The sequence below is a fragment of the Malaya genurostris genome, chromosome 1, assembly GCF_030247185.1.
Source record: "Malaya genurostris strain Urasoe2022 chromosome 1, Malgen_1.1, whole genome shotgun sequence".
Lineage (NCBI taxonomy): Eukaryota > Metazoa > Arthropoda > Insecta > Diptera > Culicidae > Malaya > Malaya genurostris.
In genome coordinates this window covers 164,640,712-164,667,510 of record NC_080570.1, presented here as the reverse complement: position 1 = coordinate 164,667,510, position 26,799 = coordinate 164,640,712, and the positions used below count along the sequence as shown (strand labels likewise).

Sequence of the window (26,799 nt, the reverse complement as noted above, 5' to 3'; positions counted from 1 at the left end):
TTTTTTCCAGTAGTTTTATTCGAAAATATGACTGATTTTGTGAAATCACTAGTACAACACTTGAAAAAGTTTGGATATTTTTAATAGACAGTCTAGTTAAATTTCCGTAACAATCAAACAAAGTATGCAAAGTGACTTTTTGCGACAAAGTCTACAAGTCCAGAAAATTTTATTCAAATCTGAGAGGGTGCTGTCACCTGCGACTGTAATGTTTTTTAAACAATTTCAAATTTGTTCAAATCAGTTCAGTAATCAACGAGAAAATTTAGCGAATTGAAAAAAGTGCCGTTTGTCGGTTGTGTCACTTTTACGATCATATATCTGAAGTCGGAAGCGTTTAACATGAGCCTTCAAAACTTGATGGGTGGCTTTCAAATGAACCTAAAATTGTCAATCCTAAAGGCGTAGAGAGATGCATGAACATACATAGCATCTTTTTTATCCACCTAGTGGTGTAATAGTACTTTTCTCTTGTTATTCACACAGTCTTATTAAAACCATTTTGCTATTTGGATAATTTCTAACACGAATTTGGGTTTAATTTTGATAGAAACTCATTTAGATTTATTCGGGTAGATAATAAAAGTATGCTTCAACACTTACGACGCATATTCAGCAACATTCATCAAATCAAATATATTGAATATATTGAAAAAAAAAAAACTGATGTAATTTTGCGGATATCAAAAAAAGTGCTATTTGCCGGTTGCGTCACTTTTATGATTATATCTTCAGAACCGAAAGAGTTACTTAGAATTTCAAGCGATCGTTTCAAAAACTTGAGATATTAATCAATACAAATTTAACGCAATTTACTGTGTGAAAAAGTTCAGCAGGTTTTTTTTCTAACCTTCAATACTTTTTCGAGTTGCACAAGTCCATGCACCAATTCAGTCACTTAATTAGATTCAACAACAAAACCTAATTACTAATCGAACGCAAAACTGTGAAATTCTTCCAAAGTTGAAAACAAAGAAATCATTAGAACAAAAATCCTAGTTCGAAACAAATTTAATTTTACCCAACAACAACAACACAGCATCCGACCATCGGGAGGAAATCTTTTCCGAAATCCATCGGATCACTCTCCCAGTAGTGTAGCACAACACAACCACCATGAAACGGCAAACATTCTCATTCTATTCGCTTGCACTTCATTTTGTCCGTTAAAGTGCAAAAAACTTTACAGTTTGCTGTACGTTTTCTGATTAGTGAAACTATTTAATTTAGTTTGTGCCATCATCATCATCATCATCATCATTCCAGTTCCTTTCCGTTCAGCCTGCCTGTCAGGCCACAGAACAAACACAATGGCACAATCAGCTGGTGCCACTCTCACACTCGCACTCACATTCCACATCGTAGCAGGCTTTGATGCTAAAAGCAAATGTCAATTAGCAGAGCCAACCACCATCATCAACAACAAACAGCAACTTTGGGGCATGGCCAACTGTGTGATGTTGCTTTTATTTAAACGGGAACGTTTGTTGGAACGAATGGCACTTTTGTTACTGGATATTAAAACAAAATGGCTTCTGAAGGTTTATGACTTTCCAGCCAGAGGACGAGGGTTTTTGGGATGATTAGAATTAAAAATATCAAGCGAACATGTGGCTTCGGTTGTTTGGTGTTTGGTTAAGCAACTTGCACCACCCTTCCCAGGACCGACGAACGCTAGGGTGGTCGACTTTTCGAAGAAGCAAAATTGTCATAACCTTCCTCAGGAAGGTGGAAGAACCTCGCACTCTCACTCGTTTTCGTTTACGTTATTATGTTTTTGTCTATAATTGCCATTTAATGTTCGTATCACGTTGCTACGACGTGCCCCGAAATGAGCAAATAAAACGGGTTTTTGTTTGTTTCCTCCGCTACGAAATGTTGTTTATTTTTAGCTTATCTGAAATTAAACAGCAAACCGCATGTATTGATTTCTCGAAGAGGCAACAAAAAAAAATGGCATGTTTTACGGTGCGAATATTGATTGACAATCAAAACGACATTAGCCTGCGCCCGTCATGACATGTAATTCCAAACGCCACTTGAACGGGTGTAGAAACGTTTTATGGTCGAGTGTTAAAACCAAAAAAAAAAACGAAATACACCCTTCCGTTTTTTTACGATTACATCAGAGCTCGAGCCAGCCAGCGAAAACAAACACAATCTGGATGTAAAGCTCGTTTTTCATCCGAAAGACAAACACACACAAACAGCGCCTGTTGAGTGCCTTCAATTCACTATTTGTAATAATTTTCTACGCCTTTCTGCCTCTGTTGTGTTGTTCCGTTTTTATGTCCAACGAGATTTCGAGGTTCCCACATTCCCCGTTGCTAGGAAACCGTTTTTCCGAGTGGCTGATCAGTAGACCGCGCTTTCATCAGTAAGATATGTATTCACAAAAAAAAAATCTGTAACCTTTCAGCCAATCATAAAATAATCAACATTTTTTTTCACCCGGTCAGCTTTAGATTTTTTTTTTTGAAAGCCTAACTTTGATGAAAAGAGTTGACTTACCTCTTCTTCTACGTCCATAGATCCTAGGATTCCATACGTTCATGTCTGTATTTTTTTGGCTAGTAGTTTGAACATCTCACATCTCACTCACTCCCGCTTTAATTTTTCACGTCTTTCACATTTACTCGGTTGATTATTTTCGGACGCTTTCGAAGAAGCACTCCAATAAAGATAGCTGCTCTGTGGTACAGTTACGTTTTTTTTTTCTTTTTTGTTCTCTCTCTCTCTGCTCAACAATTGTCCATCGCGATCCGGTTGCCTGTTGACACGATATCGGGGCACGGATCAAATTACGTTAGTGACGAGAGCAGGAACCAGCCAGGCGTCGATCGCCGTTGGTAGAGCAGCAGCAAAGCGACGATGGCGCACTGCACCGCCAGCAGGTTCCGGCAGAGTCCGGCGGATGTAGCCTGGAAGTTGGATATTTGCACTGCGTCCGATTTGGCATGTGCCAGCGAACCGGTCGACGGTTCCGGAGACGTCATGTCATTCTGCTCGATGTCCACTAGGTTTGGTTGGATGGAAAGAAAAGATAATTAATTAGAAGATTTTCTCGGAACGAGCTTGGGACAGTTTATTACACTTGTCGAAAGACGGACGGACACACACAGACCGGTTGCCATCGCATCAAGCCATGGCGTTGTTTTAATGAATGATTCTCGCATTGGCAGCAGCAGCAGCAGCAGCAGCAGCAGCAGCAGCAGCAGCAGTGCGAAGAGAAGCGATATAAATTTTCCATCGGTAAAATTGAAACCATCATCATGACATACTGTGATTCGATTATTGTCCAAATCGAATACTTGATAAATTCAATCAGCATAAGTTTATGTGCAAAGTAAACGACAGTCAGTAAGGGCAATAGTTTGATCGTTTGACATGTTGGAACTCAATAACAAGCTAAATTTCGATGCAAAACTGTGACAATCAACGACTCGAAGAACTTATTCCCTGAATCGAAACAAATACCTTCTATTCATGTGTGTTAGGTGGATCTTGCATAAAGAAAGAGTTTTGAATCGAGACCAGGAGAGCTGAGTATCATTTACAATTTCGTCAGTTCGCCGAGATCGCAAACAATAATATTCACTTTCTTTTTCTCTTTAATGGCAAAAATATTCACTCGATTTCTGTCTGAAATTTTTAAATTCAAAACTTTAAGTAATAACAAAATTCCAAAACCCCACAGTCCGGAAAATGTTAAATTCAGAAATACGAAATAAGGAGTGTATCGAAAAGTAGTTAGCAGCATTGATTATTGAATAAAAAAGCGAAAAAAAACAGTTCGGTAGGTTGATGTCCTTTTCCGAATTCTACATTATTTTTTGACAACCACTGTAGAACGGAGTTGGCGTAGTGGGCTGAAGCCAAATCCGGCCAGAAGAGAGGAGGAGCTTTATGCTTTCTGTACAGTGGCAGCATTCTCTTCTTCAAACATTCTTCCTCGTACACCTTGGCGTTAATTGTGCCCTTCGTGAAGAAAATCGACGACCGCAAACCACAGGTACAAATTGCTTGTCAGACCAACACCTTCTGCCCAAACTTTTCCATCGCCACCGTGGTGTCAGCGTCGTTCAGGTCCTGGCACACCGATTTCGTATTAAATTGCGGTCCGGGCAGTACTCGAGAGTCTTCCTTGGCGTAGGTTTCGTCGTCGATCAGGATGCATCCGTCTTTATTCTGTAGAATCCGGTTATACAGTTTTCGCGCTCTTGTTTTGGCCTGAAATTGCTGTACCAGGGACATTTTCGGCACCTTCTGTTTCTTGTACGTTTTCAGGGAGTTTCGAACTTTATTCCGTTGAATCATCCCGATGCTGGTGTTGAACTGCTTGGCCAAATTCCGCGTCGACGCCGATGGGTTTTTTCCTGATGTACTCAACCACTTTTAAGTCCCGGCCGGGCTGGCTGGGACCCGTTTTCCTACCGGATCGGGGCAAATCCTTCATGGAAAGGGTCTTACCGAACTTCTCGATAATATTTTTGACACTTTCATCCGTTTGCAATTTCGCCCGTTTTGCAATTTCGTTGTACGTGACACCACTTTCTGAGCACAAAGTGTGCAGAATTTTCTTTCAATTCGACTCATCATTGAAACGATAAACCGTACCGAAACCAATCGATTGCGCAGCTGTTATTGACATGTAAACAAACATGTCACCGCAAAACACGCTGCAAAAATTAAGCCATTTCAGAGTAATAACTGTTTGAATGTTGCTAACTACTTATCGATACACTCCTTAGCTGTATTTATGAAATCAAGAAACTCAAAAAGCCTTATATTTTGAAGCTCAAAGATGCAGAAAACAGAAATTTCCTTACTGAACGGAAATTTGAAAATAAAAGGAAAAAAATATTGAAATTCTGAAATTTGGAAACTCCGAACAAAAATTCAAACAGAAATTCCTAAATATGAAATTCATGATCCACAAAACTCGAAACTTAGAGCACAGGGAACCTGAATTAGAAAAATTTAAAAAAAACTAGAAAATGAAGAATTCAAAATTCGATAGCAATTGTAAAACTATGAAATCCATAACATCGAAAAACCCGAAAGTTTTAAAGTTAGAAATTCTGAATCTTAGAAATTTCGGTAATTGGAAACTCAGATATCCGCTGGATTTACGAAATCAAGAAATAACAAAATTAGATAGTATAAAGTTCAGAGATTCAGAAAACCGAAAATTCCGTTCAGTACTAAAAAAATTCGAGAATAAAAAAAATCTGAAATTTTCAACTTCAAAAGTTCAAATAATTTCAAAATTCCAAAACCCCACAATCCGGAAAATATGAAATTGATAAATTGAAGTATTCAAACATTTAAGTATTCTGTAATTTCGGAATTCAGAGATCCAGAAAACCCGAAACATAGATTATCGGAGTGAAATTTGCTAGGTAAGCAATTCTCATTCTTATTAATTCGGGAAGGTGGAAATTCAGAAATAGGGAACAGTTGAATTTATGAAATCAAGAAATTCACAAAATTAGATATTTTGAAGCTCGAAAATTCCGTTCAGCTATTTGAAAATAAAAAAATTCGAAATTTTGAAATTTGGAAATTCAAAAATTTAAACATTTGGCAATTTTAAAACTTGAAAATCCCAAAAATATGAAGAACGGCCAAATTTAGGTATTCTGAAGTTCCGAGATTCGGAAATTATTCTGGATTAATTATTCAGAAACTTAGATTATCGAAGTACAGAAAATCTGAATTTGAGAAAAAGTAAAAATACAAATTCATAATGTCGGAGATACCGACATTTGTGAAATCAGAATATCTGAATTTTAGAAGTTTTGTGAAATTGGAAATTCAGAAACATGAAATAGCTGGATTTATAACATCAAAAAATTTACAAAGTTTGATAATTTGAAACTGAGAGGAGAGTCAGAAAACGAGAAATTCTGTCCAGTAATTGGAAAATTTAAGGATAAAAAACATTGAAATTTAAAAAATCTGATATTCGAATAATTCAAACAGTTAGAAATATACACGAATCAGATCCTGCTTGATTGTAGGAGCATTCTTTGAAACTTTACAAATGTTCTCTATAGGATTCATGTCTGGAGAATCAATCGGCCAATCAAGAACGATGGCTTTTTTATTTTCTAAATACGTTGAAAACATTTTTCATAATTGGAAGTAACAACATTATTTCAGATTTAAACTAATGTTGTACTTATTGGCAAACCATTCGACAAACCTCGAAACAAAACTCCTTAGATCTTATCCGAACTCTCACTAGATGTTATCTAATCATCTAATTCATCATTTGATTTCCATTAGCTCGTTTTCCGAAGCTCTTATTTCATAATTGTCCAGTTCTGACGAATTTGGTGGGTTTTGTCAGCACCTGTTTCGCGTAACGGCGCGATGCCAAATCTCTCCAAAACAGCGTGTCTCCTTCGTTGGACCTGAGGAAGGACAACAAACGCTTCTGGAGGCATTCTTGTGCTAGTCGTTATGCACGGTTTGCTGAATTTACCGCACCCACAGATCGCCTGTCACATCAATTGTTTATTGACAAGTTATTCGACTCTCTCTCTAGATGAGATCTAAACGCTCAGAGAATTTGATTTCCGTTAGCTCATGTGAACGCCTTGGTCAAGCTATAGTGCAAAAACTTACCCTCTATTATCTCACACAAGTGTTTGAGTGGTATTTGAACGAGATCTCGTGCTATGCCACTGGATGTGCTGCCATTTCTACAATACCTTCGTAACTTTCTATCAATAACACACTGGATTCAACGCAGTTTTCACATTCAAATTACCGAGTTTCCAATCGGTTTTCGGTGATAGTTTCCGGATCGATAAACATAATAGTTACTCGTTTCCCATTTCCCTGTCAGCATAAGACCAAAGATCACATCAGGATTAGAAGCTCGCATTACAGTTAGAGACCATGCAAAGTTAAGAATCGAATCCAAATACATCAGATGAAATATAGCTCCCTTTTTCCGATCTGAAAAAAAAAGAATATTCTTACACCAATGCTCAAAAATCAGACATGGAAAATTGCGCCACAAAATGTAAATATTACCGAGAAACTAATTGGTTTCGAGTCGGAAAAAAGATGGCCTCATGTATGCAAACCTCCAATCGACTCGTTTGCTAGAAGCTACCCTATTGTTGATTCTGTATTCATGCAGTATTTTGCCATTTTCCATTTCATATTTTCATTTTACATTTATCGTTATATTTTATGCATTTATCATTTTTCTCGTAGTTCATTTTTCGCTTTTGATATTACGTCTTAGCGCGAGTTTCATGACTGGCTTGTGTTGGTGGCGTGTTTCAAAAACGCATTCGTCGATTTCGCCGCCGCCTGCTACGTTCGTCAGCGACATTGTTAAGAAGAAAATGAAGAATTGCTTCAATTCTCGGTACATTTCTTCCTGCCATCATCGTAATGATCGTTATTATAGCCATCAGTTACATCTCTCTCTCCTTCCTCTGTTGCTCTGAAGTTCTTTTGTCCCAGTAGGACGAACAATCCCGTAACCGGTTACCATCCGTGAACCCTGTGACCATTCCGGTGTATCATCGTTCTTTTCTTCCCCACGTAGATGTCGTCGTCGGGTCAATAACGGGCAAAAGGCACATTTTTTTTGTAGATTTTTTCCTTCGCTTTATTTTAGCTTCCTCCACTCGGGTAGATTTTCACAAGACGAAATTTTCTTTTTATCACACAATTGCATCATTTTTATTTTTTTTTCTTCATTCATGATACCGACCGCAGACGCTGAACATCCGCTGCCATTCGCCATGTAGCGCTCATTTCGTTTCAGTGTATTTAATAATTTTCCTTTATTTTTTTTACGACTGAGTAAGCAATTTGCACGGCTAACTGCGATTGCATTGGGAAAAAAAGTGCAATTTTTTTTTCGTCGATTTTTGTTTCTCGCATGTACAACAAATTTACGACCAGTAAATTAACAATTGAAATAAAGCCGAACAAAAAAAAAACAATTCTTCGTGGGACGACGGCATGGATACAAAATTAATGCTGAAAATAGCTTTCATGTCATGTCAACGATCTGACCACTAATAGGCCCAACAAAATATCGCTTCTATTGGTTGGTATTTTTTTCTCTTCTTCCATCCAATTCATCGAACCCGCAACCGCCAATAGGAACCGCGCCTGACGGAAGTGACTAATTGTCTCTAATAATTCAAATAAAGGAGCTTCCGTTAACTGCGGAGGCCTCCTTCACGCTGAGACATCGAGCAATCAATTTCCGAAACGCGTAATTGAAAACTAGAACGCAAAATTTCCACTGTCAACGCTCGGTGGAAAATATTGGCCGCACTTCATCAATGTGACTCTCGGTCTACTGAGACCTCGGCTCCTCATGGCAACGGGGGACGCTAGTAGCAGGCTATGATTAACGAGTATTTTTCCATATCAATACACGCACTGTCAGGCGAACTGTTTATCGAACGACTGCGTGTGAATGAGAAGGCAGGCATGGGATGGGATCTAAAAATGTTTTCTCAATTTTTATCAATAAACGATGAACGGAAATGAAGTACGGTGTAATGGCGGATCATTACTTATGAGTAACGATATTTATACCGGCATTGTCAAAAGAAAGGGAATTAATTGCGGTAGAACTTATTTGTGTCGGTTCCGCCACAAACTCGAAAACAGATCACACGTGAAATTTTGTTTGTACACACATGTTATAACCGCAAACTATCAGCTCCAAATACACGGTAATCTGCCACCAACAGCAAGTTTAGATCAAAGCAACCTGCGAGAGCGCTTTCGCTATTAAGTTTTACCCCAAAATCTGCAGTAAAACGTTTCTCATTACATCCGAAGCAATTACGTAGCCCGTTCATTTGCTTTTTTCGAGCTTTGCCACCTACGGATTCGTTCGTCGTGGAACAAAAATAAGATACCCACACTCTGCTCGCTAAAATTGTTGAACACCACACAGCATTTCGCATGTCAGTTGCATTAGTTAGTACTTTTTACTGAACAGAACGGAACTAAAACTGAAATACATGGCGCTTCGTTACTTTCTTGCTGACATTTCGGAAACCGGTGATGAGCGGTGCGCGGAGGAATCTTCACTGCTGCTGCTGCTACTCGGGTTTTGTCAGTGGACTTTTATGTGACACAAATTTCTGCTACATGGCGTGTGACAACCGGGCGACCCCCCGTGCGACTGTGCGTTGCCGTCATCATCATGGCCTGCTGGGCGTTAACTTTTTTCGAGTGGGTGATGGTTAATTTATTGGAATATGACGACAAGTGCTATTTTTGTGTGTAGGTTGACGTTTTACGGTGTCGTTTTCCATTTCTGATTTTTGAGTATTGTTTTAAGAATATTCGATTTTATTTCAGATCGGAAAGTTGAAGATATATTTCAGCTATTGCTTTGTTAATACGGTTACAGTATTTCACACAACTGATGTATTTTGATTCGATTCTTAACATCTCATGATCTAACTCTAAATCGAGCTTACAATCCTGGTGTGATCTTTGGTCTTATGCTGACAGGGAAATGGGAAACGAGTAACTTGTTTTTTTTTGTTCTGGAAGTATTGAAGTACGGAAGTACGCAGCAGATGAGGTAACGTTGCAACTCTTCAACTAGAAAAGTGAAGATCCATCCGGTAACGACCAACGAAAACCGATTGAATCTCTCAGTGGCAATTCAATTTGAGTAAAACAAAATGATAAAATTCTTAATTCAAACAAATTTCGTTTCCAGTTTAACGACGTTGAAACTCTCAATTAATACCGCAAATGAAAAACGTAAGATAGACAAAATCAAGCAGAAAATAAATTATGAAAATGGAGTAAGCAAATGAAACTTTGAAAAATAAAGCAGAAAATTGAAGAAATGGCAAAAGTACATGGAAATAACAGAAAATAAAACTGCTAAATGAATAACAACATTGTACTGCAAACCGAAACTTGAGAAACGATAAATGAAAGCAGAGATATACAAACTGAGGATGAATTATGTAAACCAAAAAATAATAAACGAAATGAACGAATTGGAAACGGAAAATGGGAAGTACTGATATTTCGATTTTTTCATTGGAAAATAGAAAAAAATTACAATTTTCAATGAATTGTGGGAAACTGAAAAAGAAAGATCATTGAAATTGAAAACAAGAAGAAGCAAAAGTATATAAGAAAAATACAGAGGAATACAAAACTAAAAAGAAATTGAAAAATAACACATGAAAAAATAAGACAAAATAAAAAATATATCAAAAATGACGTATGGAGAGTGGATATTGAAACACATAAAAGGGAAACATAAATGGGTAACGAAAATGAGAAACGCTGAATGGAGAACGGAAATGAAATTAAATGAATGAAGAATAGAAAAAGAAACCCGATCAGATTCACATAACAAAATCATAACACAAGTATATCAATAGTTGATATGTATAACAATTTGAGTTATTTCGAGATATTTAACAAATGAAAATTGTTGAAAGTTAAAACTTTTGATAACAATACAATAACAAAATCAGTTATGATGTTTTATTTTCATTTGCAAGACTCATGATGAAGTTCATTAATTAAAAAAATGAGTTCTTTCGTTACTTTATATCGAAATATAATTATCAGAAATTCAAAAAACTAAAAGCAGAAATCAGATCGCTAAATAAAAAAATCATTCAACAATTTTGAATTGAAACGATGCTAAAAGTTAGCTGTGAAATAGTTTTTCTGTGTTAAATTTGCTATCTAATTTTTTACAACTATTGTTATAAATTTCTGCTTTCGGACTTCTGTAGTTATATCAAATTCAATAATAATTGTGATACAAACGTTTCAAAATCTGTTATGATTTTGTTCCAGCTAGAGTCTTTTTTGTTATGATTTTTGTTATTTTAACAGCTTACCAGCCAAAAATATTTCAAAATTTGTTACAAAATATTTCTGAAATAAATTACTCCAGTTGTTATAATTTTGTTATTACCATCTGATCGGGAATACTGATAATTATTATAAAGAAAAAGACAATAGAAAACAACGATTGATATTTCGATATTCCGAAAAATTTCAAATTTGAATAACTACGAAGACTGAGAAAATTATATTTTAAGAAGTATAATAGAAGATTGAAAACCAGCCAAAAGAACTGCAAAACGACAAATGAGAAACGGTACATGGAAATAGGGATATAAAAACTAAACAACAAATTAGAGTATCGAAAATAGAAAATGAAAACATTGAACGAAGCATGAAAATGAAATTTAATACATGGAAGATAGGAAACGGAAGAGCGAAAACCATAACAAAGTTAGAGGAAAAGATAATATAAAATAATTACTGATATTACGAATTTCCCATTGAAAAAATTGTAGAATATTCAATAAATAACGGGAAAGAGAGAACAAGAAATATAAAAAAAAAAACAGAAAATAAATTATGTAAAGGGAATAACAACAAAAGATGGACAACATAATAGAAAATAAAATTGATAAACGAAGAAAAATATTGTACTGTAAAACGAAAATTGAGAAACGGTAAACGAAAACAGAGATATACAAACAGAAGATGAGTTTTGTAAACCAAAAATTTATAAACGAAACGAAGGCATTGGAAACGGAAAATGAGAAACACTGAATGAAGAACGGAAAAAGTTTGATGAATGCAAAAATGATAACCACATTAAAGTAAGAAGAATAGTAAATAATTGCTGATAATTGGATTTTCCCATTGGAAAATAGAAAACAAACTGAATTTACTCAATGAATGATGGAAAACGGAAAATGAATAAGGTATAATAGAAAATAACAAGAAAATAATTATGAAAAAGGTAATAACTACGAAGCCTAAGGAAATTGAAATTTGGAAAATAAAATATAAAATTGAAGAAATGAGAAAAGAACATTAAAAAATATATAAAATTTGTACGGAAAAATTGAAATATGAATACGAAAAACTAATAGAGGAATAGAAAAATAAAAATGAATGCTTTTTTTTAAATCAGAAAGTGATTATTGCAAAATAGAACAAAATGAAAAAAACATGCAAACAAAGAAATATGAATATGAAAAACAAAACAGAAAAAATAGAAAAATGAAAAGCAAAAGAAAAATTTATTTGTTAAAATAGGAAAAAAATAAATCAATAAAGAATATATAAAGATGCAGAATAAAATAAAGAGATAAAGAATAAAATGAAAAAAACGTATTAGAAATGCCGTAAGAAAAGCGGATATTGACTGAATTACCGGAAACGGAACAAGAATGACGCTAAATAGAAAATAACAAACAGAGAATAAACCATGCAATTGGAGTAACTACGAAGGTTGTGAAAATGGGATTTTGAAAAATAAAATAAAAATTAAACAATATACAAAAAAATATTGGAAAATAAAACTGCTAAATTAATAAAAATTTTATACTGATAAACATGTATTGAGAAACGGTATGAAAACAGAGATATGCAAATTGAAGATAAATAAATAAACCAAATGAAGACATTGGAAACGAAAAATGAGAAACAATGATTGGAGAACACATATAAAATTTGATGAATCAAAAATAGAAAAAGGAAAATAGAAAATCATATAAAAGTAAGTGGAGAAGACAATAGAAAATTATAACTGATATTTCGATTTTCCAATTGCAAAACAGAAAATAAATTATGTAAAGGGAATAACTACAAAGACAGGAAAATTGGAATTTTGAAAAATACAATAGAAAATTGAGAATAAAACAAAATCACATCGAAATAAAACTACTAAATATATATATATATATATATATATATATATATATATATATATATATATATATATATATATATATATATATATATATATATATATATAAATATTTTACTGTAAAATGAAAATTACGAAACGGCATACAACGAAAAATTGAAAGCCATAATAAAGGAAAAGACAGTAGAAAATAAAATCCGATATTTCGATTTTTCCATTGGAAATTTAAAAAAATTAAAATATCCTTATACCGAAAATGAAAAATTCAGAACGCAAACTAGAAAAAAAAAACAAACAGAAAATAAATTATGAAAACGTAGTAACTACGAAGACTGTGGAAATGGGATTTGAAAAAATAGAATAGAAAATTGAAGAATGCTCAACATAACATAGAAAATAAAACTGCTGAATGAATAAAAATATTATACTGCAAAACGAGCATTGAGAAACAGTATGAAAATATAAGATTAATCAAATAAACCAAAAATAATAAACCAAATGAAGGCATTGGAATGGAAAAATGAGAAACAATGAATGGAGAACAAAAATAAAACTTAATGAATGAAAAATAGAAAACGGAATATTGAAAACCATGATAAAATAAGAGGAAAAAAAAAACATTTAAAAATTGATAATGCGATTTTACCATTGAAAAATTAAAAATATCTTATGAATAACGGAGAATAGAAAATGAAAAATAGATAATAAATTATGAAAAAGGAATAATTATAAAGACAGAGCAAATAGAATTTTGAAAAATGAAATGGAAAATTCAAAAAAGAACCAAAGAACATCAAAATAATGGAAAAAACTGCTTAATGAATAAAAATATTGTACTGTAAAATGAACATTAAAAAACGGTAAACAACGGAAAATTGAAAACCATAATAAAAAAAAAACTGATATTTCGATTTTCCGAATTTGAAAACGAAATAACTACGTAAAAAATGAAATTAAAAAAATATTAAATATTGAAGATAGGATAAAACAACGTCGAAAATATAGGAAAATTAAAAATACGTCGAATACGATTAAAAAAAAAGTATTTCACCCATTTTTCCAATGGAAATTTTAAAAATACTATGAATTACCGAAAACGTAAAATGAATAACGAAAAATTAAAAAATAAATTATGAAAATAGAATAACTACGAAGACTAAGAGAATTATAAAAATGAAATAACTGCGAAGAATTAAAAAAATGAATTAAAAATAATATAAAAAAATTAAAATAGGATAAAAGAACGTCGAAAATATAGGAAAAATATAAAATCGTGAACAAAAAATTTGAAATAAGAATAAGGAAAATTGAGCAGAAGGCATCGAAAAATGAAAAATTTGTTGCAAAATCGGAAATTAATTAATGAGAAATAGATAAAAAATAATGTAAATATTTAAATAAAAATATGGAAGAATAAATGGGAGTTGAAAAATGAAAAACAAATGAAAAATTCATTGTAAAAGTCGGAAAATGACAAATTGAAATAAGAATATGGAAAATTGAACAGAAGGAATATAAAAGTAAAAAACAAATGAAAAGTATTGTAACAATAGGGAAATAATAAATGAAAAATACAACAAAATAAAAACAACACATTACACATGGCGTATGAAAAGCGAATGTTGTAATACATAAAAAAGAAATATAGATTGAAAAGAAGTACGTTATAACAACGATGACCCTTATTAAAAATTAAAAAAAAATATGAGAGAGTAACACGAAACAAAGCCAAAACGGAAATCAAACAATGACAAACACGTTAAAAAAATTTAGTGTTTTACCCATTTTTCCAAAAAAAAATCTAAAAATTTAAAATATCCGATGAATTACCGAAAGCGGGAAATGAATAATTCAGCATAAAATATAACAAACAAAAAAATAGATTATGAAAATGGAATAACTACGAAGACTAAGAAAACAGAATTCTGAACAATATGAGAGATAGTTGAAGAAATGATAAAAGAACATTGGAAAATGATAAAAAAAATAAAATAAGGTACGAAAAAATTTAAATAAGAATATGGAAAATTGAACACTCATGTCCAATGAATTACTGAAAACGGAAAATGAATAGTACAAAATAAAATATAACAAACAAAAAATAGATTATGAAAACGGAATAACTACGAAGACTAAGAAAACATAATTTTGAAAACTATGAAAAAAAAATTGAAGAAATGATAAAGGAAAATGAAAATATATGAAATATTTATTGTAAAATAATATGAAAGATTAACACGAAACGAAACCAAAACGAACTTAAACAACGACGAATTTGATTCAAAAAATTCAGTTTTCTACCAATTTTTTCATTGGAAACTAGAAATTTTTTAAATATCCTATGAATTAACGAAAATGAACAAACGAAAAATTAAATATGAAAGTTGAATATGTATGAATACTAAGAAAACAGAATTATGAAAATTTTAAGAGAAAATTGAAGAAAAGACATAAAAGTATCGAAAATATAGTAAACAACAAAAAACAATGTACGAAAAAATTTAGATAGAAATATGCAAATAGAACAGAAAGAAAATAAAAATAAAAATTACAAATTATTGTGACCACCAAAAAGTTAAAAATGGAAAATAGAACAAAATGAAAGAAATATTGTAAAAATTGAAGTAAGAACGTGGAAAATTAAACTTGAAAAATAGGAAAATGAGAAATTTATTGTAAAAATAGGAAAATGATAAATAGAAACTAGAACAAAACGAAAAAAAAGCGCATATTGGAATGTATAGAAATAGAAATATAGATGGGAAATTAAATACGTAATAACACCGATGACCCTAATTGGAAATTACAAAAAGAAGTAGCTCGAAACGTAACCAAATCGGTAATCAAACAACGAAGAAAACAAAAAAAGCAATGTTTTAAATTAATAATAATGATCAATAATATATCCAAAGAGGAATAACATATTGAAAATGTTGTTTTGAAGTAAACACCATAATAAAAAAGCGAGTGATTAATGTCACAGACCTAACTGGAGGACGTGAATACGAATAAAACTGACATGCTTCTTTCACACTTCCGAGTATAGAACGAATCGTTCTCGTTGATTGATTGCGTAAAATTCTGTAACTTTTACTGCTTCGCTTCCAGAATTGTAAAACGGTGCATCTAAACTAGAGTAGGTTGCTTCCGAAAATTATGAAAAATCTAATTTTTGAGTTTTTGATGATTGTTTCAAACCGTTAAAAATTTAATCATAAATTGCTGATCATATTTCTGATCACATGTAGCAAAATTTATGTTGATACTTTAGATACAAAAAGAGATATTCTCGATCAAAATCTCATCACTCTCTCAGAGGAAAGTTTGAATTTTGGAGATTGGGATTCATAATCGGAAAATTACTTACACTTGATCAGCGACGTCTTGTAGTCCGCGTACTGCTCACCCGGTTCGACGTGAGCCGGAATCGTCGCCAGACAGGTGATCTCTATCCGGCCCAGGTTGTTGGTCAGTGCCTCCGTGATCCGGATCGATAGCTGACTGTAGCTGGCCGAGACACGGTGTACCTTGCGGGGCTCACCGGCACCGATCGCGTCATTCACATGCCGTCGGTACTTACGGTCGTAGGAAGTTCTGTCGACAGGAAAGAAAACGAATGAATTTTTAATTCGTTTGAACAAACAAACACCGATGAATAAAAAATGATTTTGCACAGTGACGAACTTTCTCCCGTATGTCTTAAGTTTCGTCATCATTATTCGCCTAGGCATCTGCAACCGCTACAGATCCTCCACAATGTTTACTTGGCACGGGTGGAAAACTTTTCAAGACACTAACGAAAACAAGACTAAAAATCACTCAGCCAAAGTAACAAACAGTCGCCTACTGCGAGAGCGTAGAAAACTTTCCGCACATCATCGTCGTCATAGAAAAGTCCAGAGAAAAAAAAGTCACCGCCGTCTTTGACTACTGTGACTGTTCGAATGGGTGAAGAGACAGAAAGTCACAGCTGCAAGCTGTAAAGGGACAAAATACCGAAACAGACCGGAGCAAAACTAGGACATCGGGAGCTCACTCGATTTGGCATTTTGTGGCAAATCGAAAAAAAAAACTTTTCCGATGATCAGGTCTTAGTTTGGAGAAGAAGAAAAATGAAATTGAATTCAACTCTACTTACGGAAAAGCTCGACCAGACGACCAAGCGCAAGATACCCGTTCTCCAACCCGTGTCACGTGACGTGACAGTGTGAAAGGATTAGCCCGCATATCGGATAGTGGCACCAGAATCATCGCCGTACAACTCCGGTGGGGACGGACACTTTTAGGATTGATGAGACGGAACCCCTCGTGTGGTTGGTGGTGGTGGTGGTGGGGGTAGAAAAAAAAAGTTGCTAAAGTGTACTCTGACACGCGACTTGATCAACACGTAATTTGTTGAAATTTATTGCGAAAAAACATCAGCTTCGTGAAATTGCCATCGTACCGCGGCGGGGCAAACGTTTTGGAGTAACTTTTATTGCGCTTCCAGTTTAGGGGGTTGTCGGGAAGAAGAGCGCGCGCAGAGAAAAAAAAACGGAAATAAAGAAAAGAGACTAACGATGCTGGCTGTCCGGAAAGTAAAACGGTTTCCTGGATGCTTGGCGAGGAAACCGAAATGGTGGACGCTGAATCTTCTCCGAATGGGAGACAGGGAATTAGATGATTATTGATAGCAAAATATTTTTCGGGAATGACTCTTATCCTGGAACTTGGCTATAGAATTTTTTAAATTAAGAGAGTATTATTGCCAATGGCATGTGATTTGTCATGTTCTTTTTTTGTTACAGTGCAGACTGTCGGACTTTCATATTAAATACAGGTTGCTTTGATTGAAGATTTCAAAGACCGTCAGACCGTTCGATGAAAACAGCAAAGCAACTTAATGGAAAATAGTTTGCTATAAGATTTTATGCATGTTGCCGAAACTTTTTAACTAGCTACAATGTAACCCGTCTGCCACTTGGTATATAACATAACGAAGTGGAGGTAGCAAAATATAATATTCTTGCAAAACTTTTTCATCTTCCAGTTTTATTCGGCGCTTGTGAGTTTGCGCTCGGGTTGAGTTGGGAATATTTGTGTTTTGGCTGTTCGAATTCGTTGAAGCTCTTTTCCAGCAAATCAAGATATCTAAGGCAACGGAATCGCTCATCACATCGCTTACTACGATTTATTTTCCCGTTCCTCTCGTCTCCCCCATCTTAGCCATCTTTCTTTGGCAATCCAAGTAATTGAACCCCTCCAGGTACTTTCCGAACTTTTCTGTAGATAAACTCGGCAGGATAAATTTCATCACCACCAGCAGCACCGGAGAAACCATGGAACCGTCGTCCGTAACACAAGGCACATGTGGTTCGGCGAAAATTAATCGAAAGCTAACATTTGCTACAGCGTGGAGTTGAACGTTTTTTTTTTTTTCGTTTAGAATGTTGCTCTAACCTCGTTCAGCTCATCGGTGGTCACGTTTGGCCATTTGAAAATTAAAGGGCGGTGGTGGTTGTAGATATTTATCTTTGAATTGAATAGAAGTTTTAATAACTGAGCTTCATTCGTTGTACGCAAAATCAAATATTCATATATTTAGAAAAAAAAAATACTAATGATAGTGTATTAGAAAAGCAGGCGTAGCGCTATTTTCTATCTAGGTAGCCGTAAGACATTTTTTTTTGTAATCTGTTTTTATTCACCTAATCATCATCTAATTTATCTGTAAACTTCACACAATTCTAGATAATTTTTCTACTAACTTTCTCCGTACTACGGAAGTATTTATTTCTAGGTGCATCTATTTTACCGTGTACTGAACAGATTGACTTGAAATTTTTACTGACTCATTTATATGTTTTTTTTCCTTGAAGATTCATCAAGCTATAGTGAAGAAAACTGCTTTTGCGTTTTTCAACAATGGCTGTTTTACTGAGATTGTAACGCCTAAAATTACAAAATAATAACATATGTAAACGAAGCATTACATCTAAAACTAAAAAACAAAAGTAACGCATGTAACAATTCGTAAAAGTTCATGGATTCATGGAAAATTTTGATGCTAAAAGTCTTAGAATTGCATGAAACGTCGAGATTTAGTGTCATCTCAAAAAAAAAATTTTTTTTGAAAATATCGACTTTCTGAGACTTGAGATTTTTTCCTAAGTCTCTTCATAACATCTAAGACTAAAAAAAAGTAACGCATGTAACGCTTCGTAACAACAAAAATAACAGAAAAAATATTTTGCATTTAACGTTTCGTAACGCTTAAAATTACAAAAAAGTAACGCTTGTAACGCTTCGTAACGCCTAAAATTACAAAAATGTAACGCCTAAAATTTCAAAAAAAAGTAACTCATGTAACGCTTCGTAACGATTAAAAAAGTAACGCTTGAAACGTTTAAAATGATAAAAAAGTAACGCATGTACGCTTCATAACGTAAAAATTAAAAAAGTAACGCTTGTAACGCTTCGTAACACCTAAAAAAGTTACGCTAGTAACGCTTCGTCACGCCTAAAACTGAAAAAATTAACACGTAACACTTCGTAGCACCTAAAATTACAAAAAAGTAACGCATGTAACACTTCGTAACGCCTTAAATTACTAAAAAAAAACGCATGTGACGCTTCGTAATGCCTAAAATTATAAAAATGATAACGCATAAATTACAAAAAAGTAACGCATGTAACACTTCGTAACGCTTAAATTACAAAAAAGGAACACATGTAACACTTCGTAACATCTAAAACTACAAAAAAGTAATGCATGTAACGCTTCGTAACACCCATAAATTACAGAAAAGCAATGCATGTAACGCTTCGTAACGCCTAAAATTACTATAAAGTAACGCATGTAACACTTCATAAAGCCTAAACTTACTAAAAAATAACGCATGTAAAACTTCGTAACACCTAAAAAATCACGTATGTAACGCTTCGTAACACCAATATCTTACAATAAAGTTACGTTTCGCAACGCCTGAAATTACAAAAAGTAACACCTCGTTACAAAAAGTAACGCATGCAACGCTTTGTAACAACTAAAATTACAGAAAAAAAGTAACGCTTCGCAACGCCTGAAATTACAAAAAAGTAAATCATGTAACGCTTTTTAAAATTACAAAAAAGTAACGCATTTAACGCTTCGTAACGTTCAAAATTACAAAAATCTAACGCACGTAGCACTCTGTAACGGCTAAAACTACTAAAAAATAACGCATTTGACGCTTCGTAACGCCTAAAATTACAAAAATGTAACGCTTCGTAACACCTAAAATTACAAAAAAGTAACGCATGTAACGCTTCGTAACACCAATATCTTACAATAAAGTAATGCTTCGTAACACCTAAAATTACAAAAAAGCACAACGCATGTAACGACACGTAGCACCAATATCTTACAAACAAAAATTCGCTTGTAACGCCTCGTAACGTCAAAAGTTATTACAAAAATGTAACTTAACGCTTCTTAACACCTGAAATAACAAAAAAGTAATACTACATATCTACAGTGATCAAATTTACGTCAAATGTAACTTTTAAGTGTTGATACGTTTTTTTAGATTGAATTGTTTTCGGTTTATTTTCTAACTCTTGAAAAAGCGTTCAATTTTTTCCGGTGTATATTTTTAGAGTATCCATCTGATTGCCTGCAACTGGCTGCTCGGCCATCCATGGAAGTTGACCATCAATGTTAACTTCCCTCTCTGAGCAGCCTAGATAGCCGTGTAGTGTCGGTAGCGGTTTCCCAACTGCTAAGAATAACGCTACGGTCCACCTGTACCGGTGGTATAAGTCCACCAAACAGGTAAGCCGTGTGGCATCCGGCGGAATTATTTTTTACCAAGAATTGATCCACTGGTTTCCTATTCCATGTCGTAAAAGGCCACAAAAATAGGAACTCCTAAGTCAAGGTGTATTTCCGTGCCGATGGCTGAATGGCTGCAGGAGGTTAAACATTGCAGTCGTGAACGGAATATCTTGGGTTTTTCCCTTACTGGATACACGCAATGCTTAGCAATCAACTTCTTTGATCATCGCTTCGGCGGGCCAGAGATTAGAAAGCTGAGTGTCTGTGGGTGTCCTCAAGGTGGTGTACTATCCCCACTTTTATGGAACCTAGTCGCTGATAGTTTGTTAAGGAAACTTAATAACCTTGGATTTCCGACTTATGGTTTTGCCGACGATTATCATATATTGATGACCGGTATAAGCATTAACACTCTCTTTGATTTAATGCAGCAAGCCCTGCGATCTGTTGAACAATGGTGTTGTCAGGTTTGGATTATCTGTAAATCCGGGCAAAACATCAATGGTGCTTTTCACTCATCGTAGGATAATTACAGGAGCTCGTCCGTTGCAGTTCTTTGCTTCAGGGGTCACTGTGGTCGATCAAGTTAAATACGTCGGGGTTATTCTTGACTCAAAACTGAATTGGTCTGCTCACATTGATTTCAGGATTAAAAGAGCTTGCATGGCTTTCGGCCAATGCAGACGAGCTTTTGGAAAATCATGGGGACTCAAACCCAGATATATTCATTGGATCTACACAACTATCGTTAGACCAATTTTAGCATATGGATGTCTTGTATGGTGGCAGAAAGGAGAAGTCGCGACAGTTCAGTCAAAGCTAAATCATCTCCAAAGGATGGTCCTAATGGCGATGACAGGAGCATTCACGACAACTCCTACTGCTGCTCTAGAGGCGCTACTGTGCATTAAACCACTATATGTGTTCCTAAAACAAGAAGCATTATCTTGTGCATACCGTCTTAGGGTTACAGGGCTTTGGAACAGTAACCCATTAGAATATGCTACCAGTCACACTCGCTTGTGGTCTCAAATGGTTCCGTGGGATGAGTATTTACTCGCTCCTAGTGACCTAACTCTCACATGCAGTTTTCCTTTTAAAACATTCAAAGTGAGCTATCCTCTTCGTTAGGAATGATTGTCTGGTTGTCTGGAACGACAACTTGATGAACACATAGTTTGTTTTACGGACGGTTCTCTGTTGAATGGTCGTGCTGGTGCTGGTATCTACTGTCGTGAAATAGGCTGGAGCAGTCTCATTCACTTGGTAGATACTGTACTGTGTTCCAAGCAGAAATCTACGCAATTCTGTGTGGAGTACAATCGGCACTTCAGCAGAGGATCTGTGGTAAACGTATTTATTTTTGTTCCGACAGTCAGGCAGCCTTAAAAGCACTCAGTTCGAATGACTCACGGTCGAATCTAGTGATCGCATGTCGAACTCAAATTGAAGACCTCAGCATTTCAAATGCTGTTTACTTCATATGGGTACCCGGCCATTCTGGTATTACTGGAAATGAATGGGCTGATGAGTTGGCTAGAGCTGGTGCAACGAATGATTTCGTTGGTCCTGAACCAGCTTTACCACTTTCAACTAGTTGGATAAAGCACAAGATACGTTCTTGGGCTGCATCCAAACATGCCAGCTACTGGCGCAGCTTGCAAACTTGCGCTCAGACAAAAGCATTTCTACCAGATTTAAATCTGAAAATGTCAAAGTGTCTACTGCATTTCTCCAAGTATCATTGAAGTATTCTGGTCAGAGCTCTGACTGGACATTGCAAACTCAATTATCACATGGCTACTATTCAACGTGCTGAGTATTATTCGTGTGATTTGTGTGAATGCGATTATGGTACTTCATATCATCTGATATGTAACTGTCCCGCATTGACGCAGCTACGTATCCGGGTTTTTGGTTCTCCATACATGGTTGAGTCTGTGTATGCGGAGCTAAAATTGAAGGATATTCTCTCGTTTCTCACCCAATGTGGTAAGGAGCTATAGTCAGAAGGGTTCATCGTTCTTCCTGGAGTGAATGAATCCCTTCTGTATTCACCTTAAATAGGGTTTGGCAGATTGTTTGGCATCCTCTGGGGGGTACCGCATTTACTTCTGCTCGTACATACTGCGAGTCGTTCTGCATTCTTCCGGGAGTGCAGAATGGTGTCGCTTTTGTAAGATCTCTAAATCCTCTCGGGGGTTGGAGGTTTTATTAACAGCAGACTGTTCGGGACCTCGTAGAGGTTCAGAATTTCCTTCTGCTTCCACTAAATGTGATCCTCAGCAGATTGTTCAGCATCCCTTAGGGGTGCAGAATTTACTTCTGCTTTTATGTGTTTTTGTGTCGTCAATTTTTCCCATCCTCCTAGTTCAACCCTTACCATTTCCTTTCAATCCTTCCCTCTTATATATCGGGAAAATGATGCTAAAAACAAATTGATGGCAAGGCACAAATCTCCAAATATCAAGGGGAACGTGCCATTTGAGCCAATTTGTTCTGATTCCTGATTCCTGAATACTACATATCTACAGTGATCAAATTTACGTCAAATGTAACTTTTAAGTGTTGATACGTTTTTTTAGATTGAATTGTTTTCGGTTTATTTTCTAACTCTTGAAAAAGCGTTCAATTTTTTCCGGTGTATATTTTTAGAGTATCCATCTGATTGCCTGCAACTTTTACAAAAGATTCTCACATTCGAAACACAGCCCTCACACAAGTAAAAACACTCCCTTAAAACGACATCCGAGTTCATGTCTGAGTATTTCAAAAACAACTTTTTGTAAGAAAAAGGTCACATCAACCTAATTTATTGCTTTTGATCTGTAGGATCAAATTTTAGAGTGTAAAATGATTATTTATCATCAAGCACTTGAAGTTTGGCAAAGTGCCTATCCATTGCTTCAGTTATAACTGCTTCAAATTTTGCATGATTATGTTTGTGATTCCATTGTTGTTTCTGGGCCTGATTCTGTTTCTGATTACATTTTTGTATCGGATTCTGTTTCTGTTTATAATTATATTCCTGTTTTTGATTCTGTTTTTCATTCAGTTTCTGATTATGTTTTCTAATTTTTCTGATTCTGTTTCTGATTTTGATTCTGTTTTTGATTGTGTCTGACTCTGCTTCGAATCCTGCTTCAGATTCTGTTTCTGATTCTGAATCTAGTTTGGATTCTGTTTTTGTTGCTGTACTTGAATCTGTTTCTGATTATGTTTTTGTATCTGATTCTATCTGGTTCTGAATCTATGGTATTATGATATTTTGATTCTGTTTCGAATCCAGTTTTTGATTCTGTTTCTGGTTCTAGATTTTATTCGGTTTCTGATGCTGTTTCTGGTTCCGATCCTGTTTTTGTTTCTGTGTCTGATTATGCTTCTGATCTTGTTTCAGATTCTGATTCCGATTCTGATTTTGATTCTGTTTCTCATTCTTATGCTGTTACTGATTCTATTTTTTCATTCGGTTTCTGATTATGTTTTTGCTTTTTTCCTGATTCTGTATCTGCTTCTGATCCTGTTTCAAATTCAGTTTTTGTTTCTGAATCTGGTTTTGATTCTGTTTTTGTTACTGTACCTGATTCTGTTTCTGAGTATGTTTTTGTATCTAATTCTATCTGATTCTGAATCCATCTGATTCTGAATCCATCTGATTCGGGTTTTGATTCCAATTTTTAATTCGGTTTTTGGTTCAAGTTTTCATTCGGTTTCTGATTATGATTTTATTCTGTTTCTGATTCTGTTTTTATTTCTGGTTCTCATTCGGTTTCTGATGCTGTTTCTGGTTCTGATCCTATTTTTGATTCTGATTTTGATTTTGATTCTGATTTTGATTTTGTTTCTGATTTTGATTCTGTTTTTGAATGTGTCTGATTCTGCTTCTGATCCTGTTTCATATTCTGTTTCTGATTCTGAATCTGGTTTTGATTCTGTTTTTGTTGCTGTGCTTGATTCTGTTTCTGATTATGATTTTGTATCTGATTCTATCTGATCTGTTCTGATCTGTCGTATTATGATATTTTGATGCTGTTTCTAATCCAGTTTTTGATTTTGTTTTTGGTTCTAGTTTTTATTCGGTTTCAGATTCTGTTTCTCATTCGGTTTCTGATTATGTTTTTCCTTTTTCTCCTGATTCTGTTTCTGCTTCTAATCCTGTTTCAAATTCTGTTTTTGTTTCTGAATCTGTTTCTGATTATGTTTTTGTATCTAATTCTATCTGATTCTGAATCCATCTGATTCTGAATCTATCTGATTCAGGTTTTGATTCGGTTTTTGGTTCAAGTTTTCATTCGGTTTCTGATTATGATTTTATTTTGTTTCTGATTCTGTTTTTATTTCTGGTTCTCATTCGGTTTCTGATGCTGTTTCTGGTTTTGATCCTGTTTTGATTCTGATTTTGTTTCTGATTCTGTTTTTGATTCTTTTTCGAATATTATTTGTGATTCAGTTTATGATTCTGTATCTAATTATATTTTTTTTGTTTCTATTCATGATCTTGTTCCAGATCCTGTTTCGATTATTTCTGATTCTAATTCTGGTTTTGTTTCTGATTCTATGTTTGATTCAGTGTCCTACTCTATTTTTTATTCAATTTTTGAATCTGGTTCTGTTTCAGTTCTGTTTTGATTTCGTTTCAGACTCTGTTTCTGATGCTATTCCTGATTCTATTTCTGATTCTGTTCCTAACTCTGTTCCTGATTCTGTTTTTGATTCGGTTTCTAATTCTGTTTATGTTTCAGATTTTGTTTTTGATTCTCATGGACTCGATTTCTGGTCCTGTTTTGATTCTGCTTCTATTTCTAACACTATTTCCTGATTCTGATTCTATTTCTGATTCTATGTTTGATTCAGTTTCCGATTCTGTTTCCTACTCTATTTTTTATTCAATTTTTGAATCTGGTTCTGATTCTGTTTCAGTTCTGTTTTGATTTTGTTTCAGACTCTGTTTCTGATTCTGTTTCTGATTCTATTCTTAACTCTATTCCTGATTCTGTTTTTGATTCGGTTTCTAATTCTGTTTCAGATTTAGTTTTCGATTCCTATGGATTCGATTTCTGGTCCTGTTTTGATTCTGTTTCTATTTCTAATACTATTTCCGATTTTTGTTTTATTTCCCATTCTGCTTTTGTTTCTGATTAGGTATCTGTCAATTTTTATGGCTGCGTCCTGTTGTTTACACTCTTCTCTAACCACTTGTGCAGTTGTTTATTCGTTTTCATTAGTTTGTTTCGAAATGCGTGGACTTTCAGCAGAACAACGTCGAAAAATTGTGTACAAAAAAGAAAGATAGCAAAAATGGAAGGAGTAAATGAAAAAGCCGTGCGAAATGCAATCAAGAAGTTCGGTGAGAATAACACCTTTGAGGATAAACCGAAAACGGGTCAAAAAAAAGGTCCTGAAAACCCTCAGTTGGATAAACGTATACTGAAAGCGTTCGAGCAAAAGAAGGAAGTTTCAGTTAGGGATGTGACCAAAAAAGTGGGCACTTCGAAGTCAAATGTTCTTCGTGCTAAAGAACGTTTGAATCTTCGAACCTATAAGGAGCAGAAACAACCAAAACGTAGTCGGAAACAAGAAGCATCGATCAGGCCGAGGGTTTGAAAGCTGTACAATACGATTCTTGCTGGAAATTTGAACTGCATAATCATGGACGACGAAACCTACGTGAAACTCGATTACAAATCCTTGCCGGGGCCACAATATTATACGGTGCGATAAGGGCAAGTGTTAAACCAGTCCGAGACATCGATTGAAGTCGAAAATTTTGGTTAAAAACCAATGGTCTGGCAAGCAATTTGTAACTGCGGAAAGATTTCGAAACCCTTCATCACCACTGCTTCAATGAACAGCGAAATATGCATCAAAGAATATTTACAAAAACGACTTCCTACCCATGATTCGAAGCCACAAGGATCCTGTTGTCTTCTGGCCAGATCTCGCTTCTTGCCACTACTCGAAATCAACGGTAGAATGGTATACTACCAAAACTGTCACTTTCGTCCCACAAAAGACATGAATCCACCAAATTGTCCATAACTTCGACCGATTGAGGAATTTTGGGCATTAACGGAGATATGCATCTTAGGAAACATGTCTCGGCAGCCGAAACCATTCCACAGTTCGGAAAAGATTGGAAAAAAGTGTCGCCAAGAAGTCTGTATGGATGATCTATGATCTATGAGAAAAAATCGGCTTTGGGATTTGAAAACAATTTGAAATTTCCGGAATTGAATATTTTTAATGCCAAACGCGCTTTTCTTGTTTTGTCTTAGAAGTGCATGAAACG

General features: G+C 34.8%; 1 protein-coding gene across 1 annotated transcript in view; it reads right to left on the bottom strand.

Annotated features, from left to right (window-relative positions):
* Positions 1–26,799, bottom strand: part of LOC131426656 (uncharacterized) — a 234,547-nt gene that overhangs the window by 53,772 nt on the left and 153,976 nt on the right. Inside the window, exons 8-9 of the mRNA XM_058589528.1 lie at positions 16,083–16,309; positions 2,512–3,016 (exon numbers count right to left, since the gene is read on the bottom strand). Of these exons, the coding sequence (XP_058445511.1) occupies positions 2,802–3,016; positions 16,083–16,309 (442 nt within the window). The 3' untranslated portion in view covers positions 2,512–2,801. The remainder of the gene's footprint in view (positions 1–2,511; positions 3,017–16,082; positions 16,310–26,799) is intronic.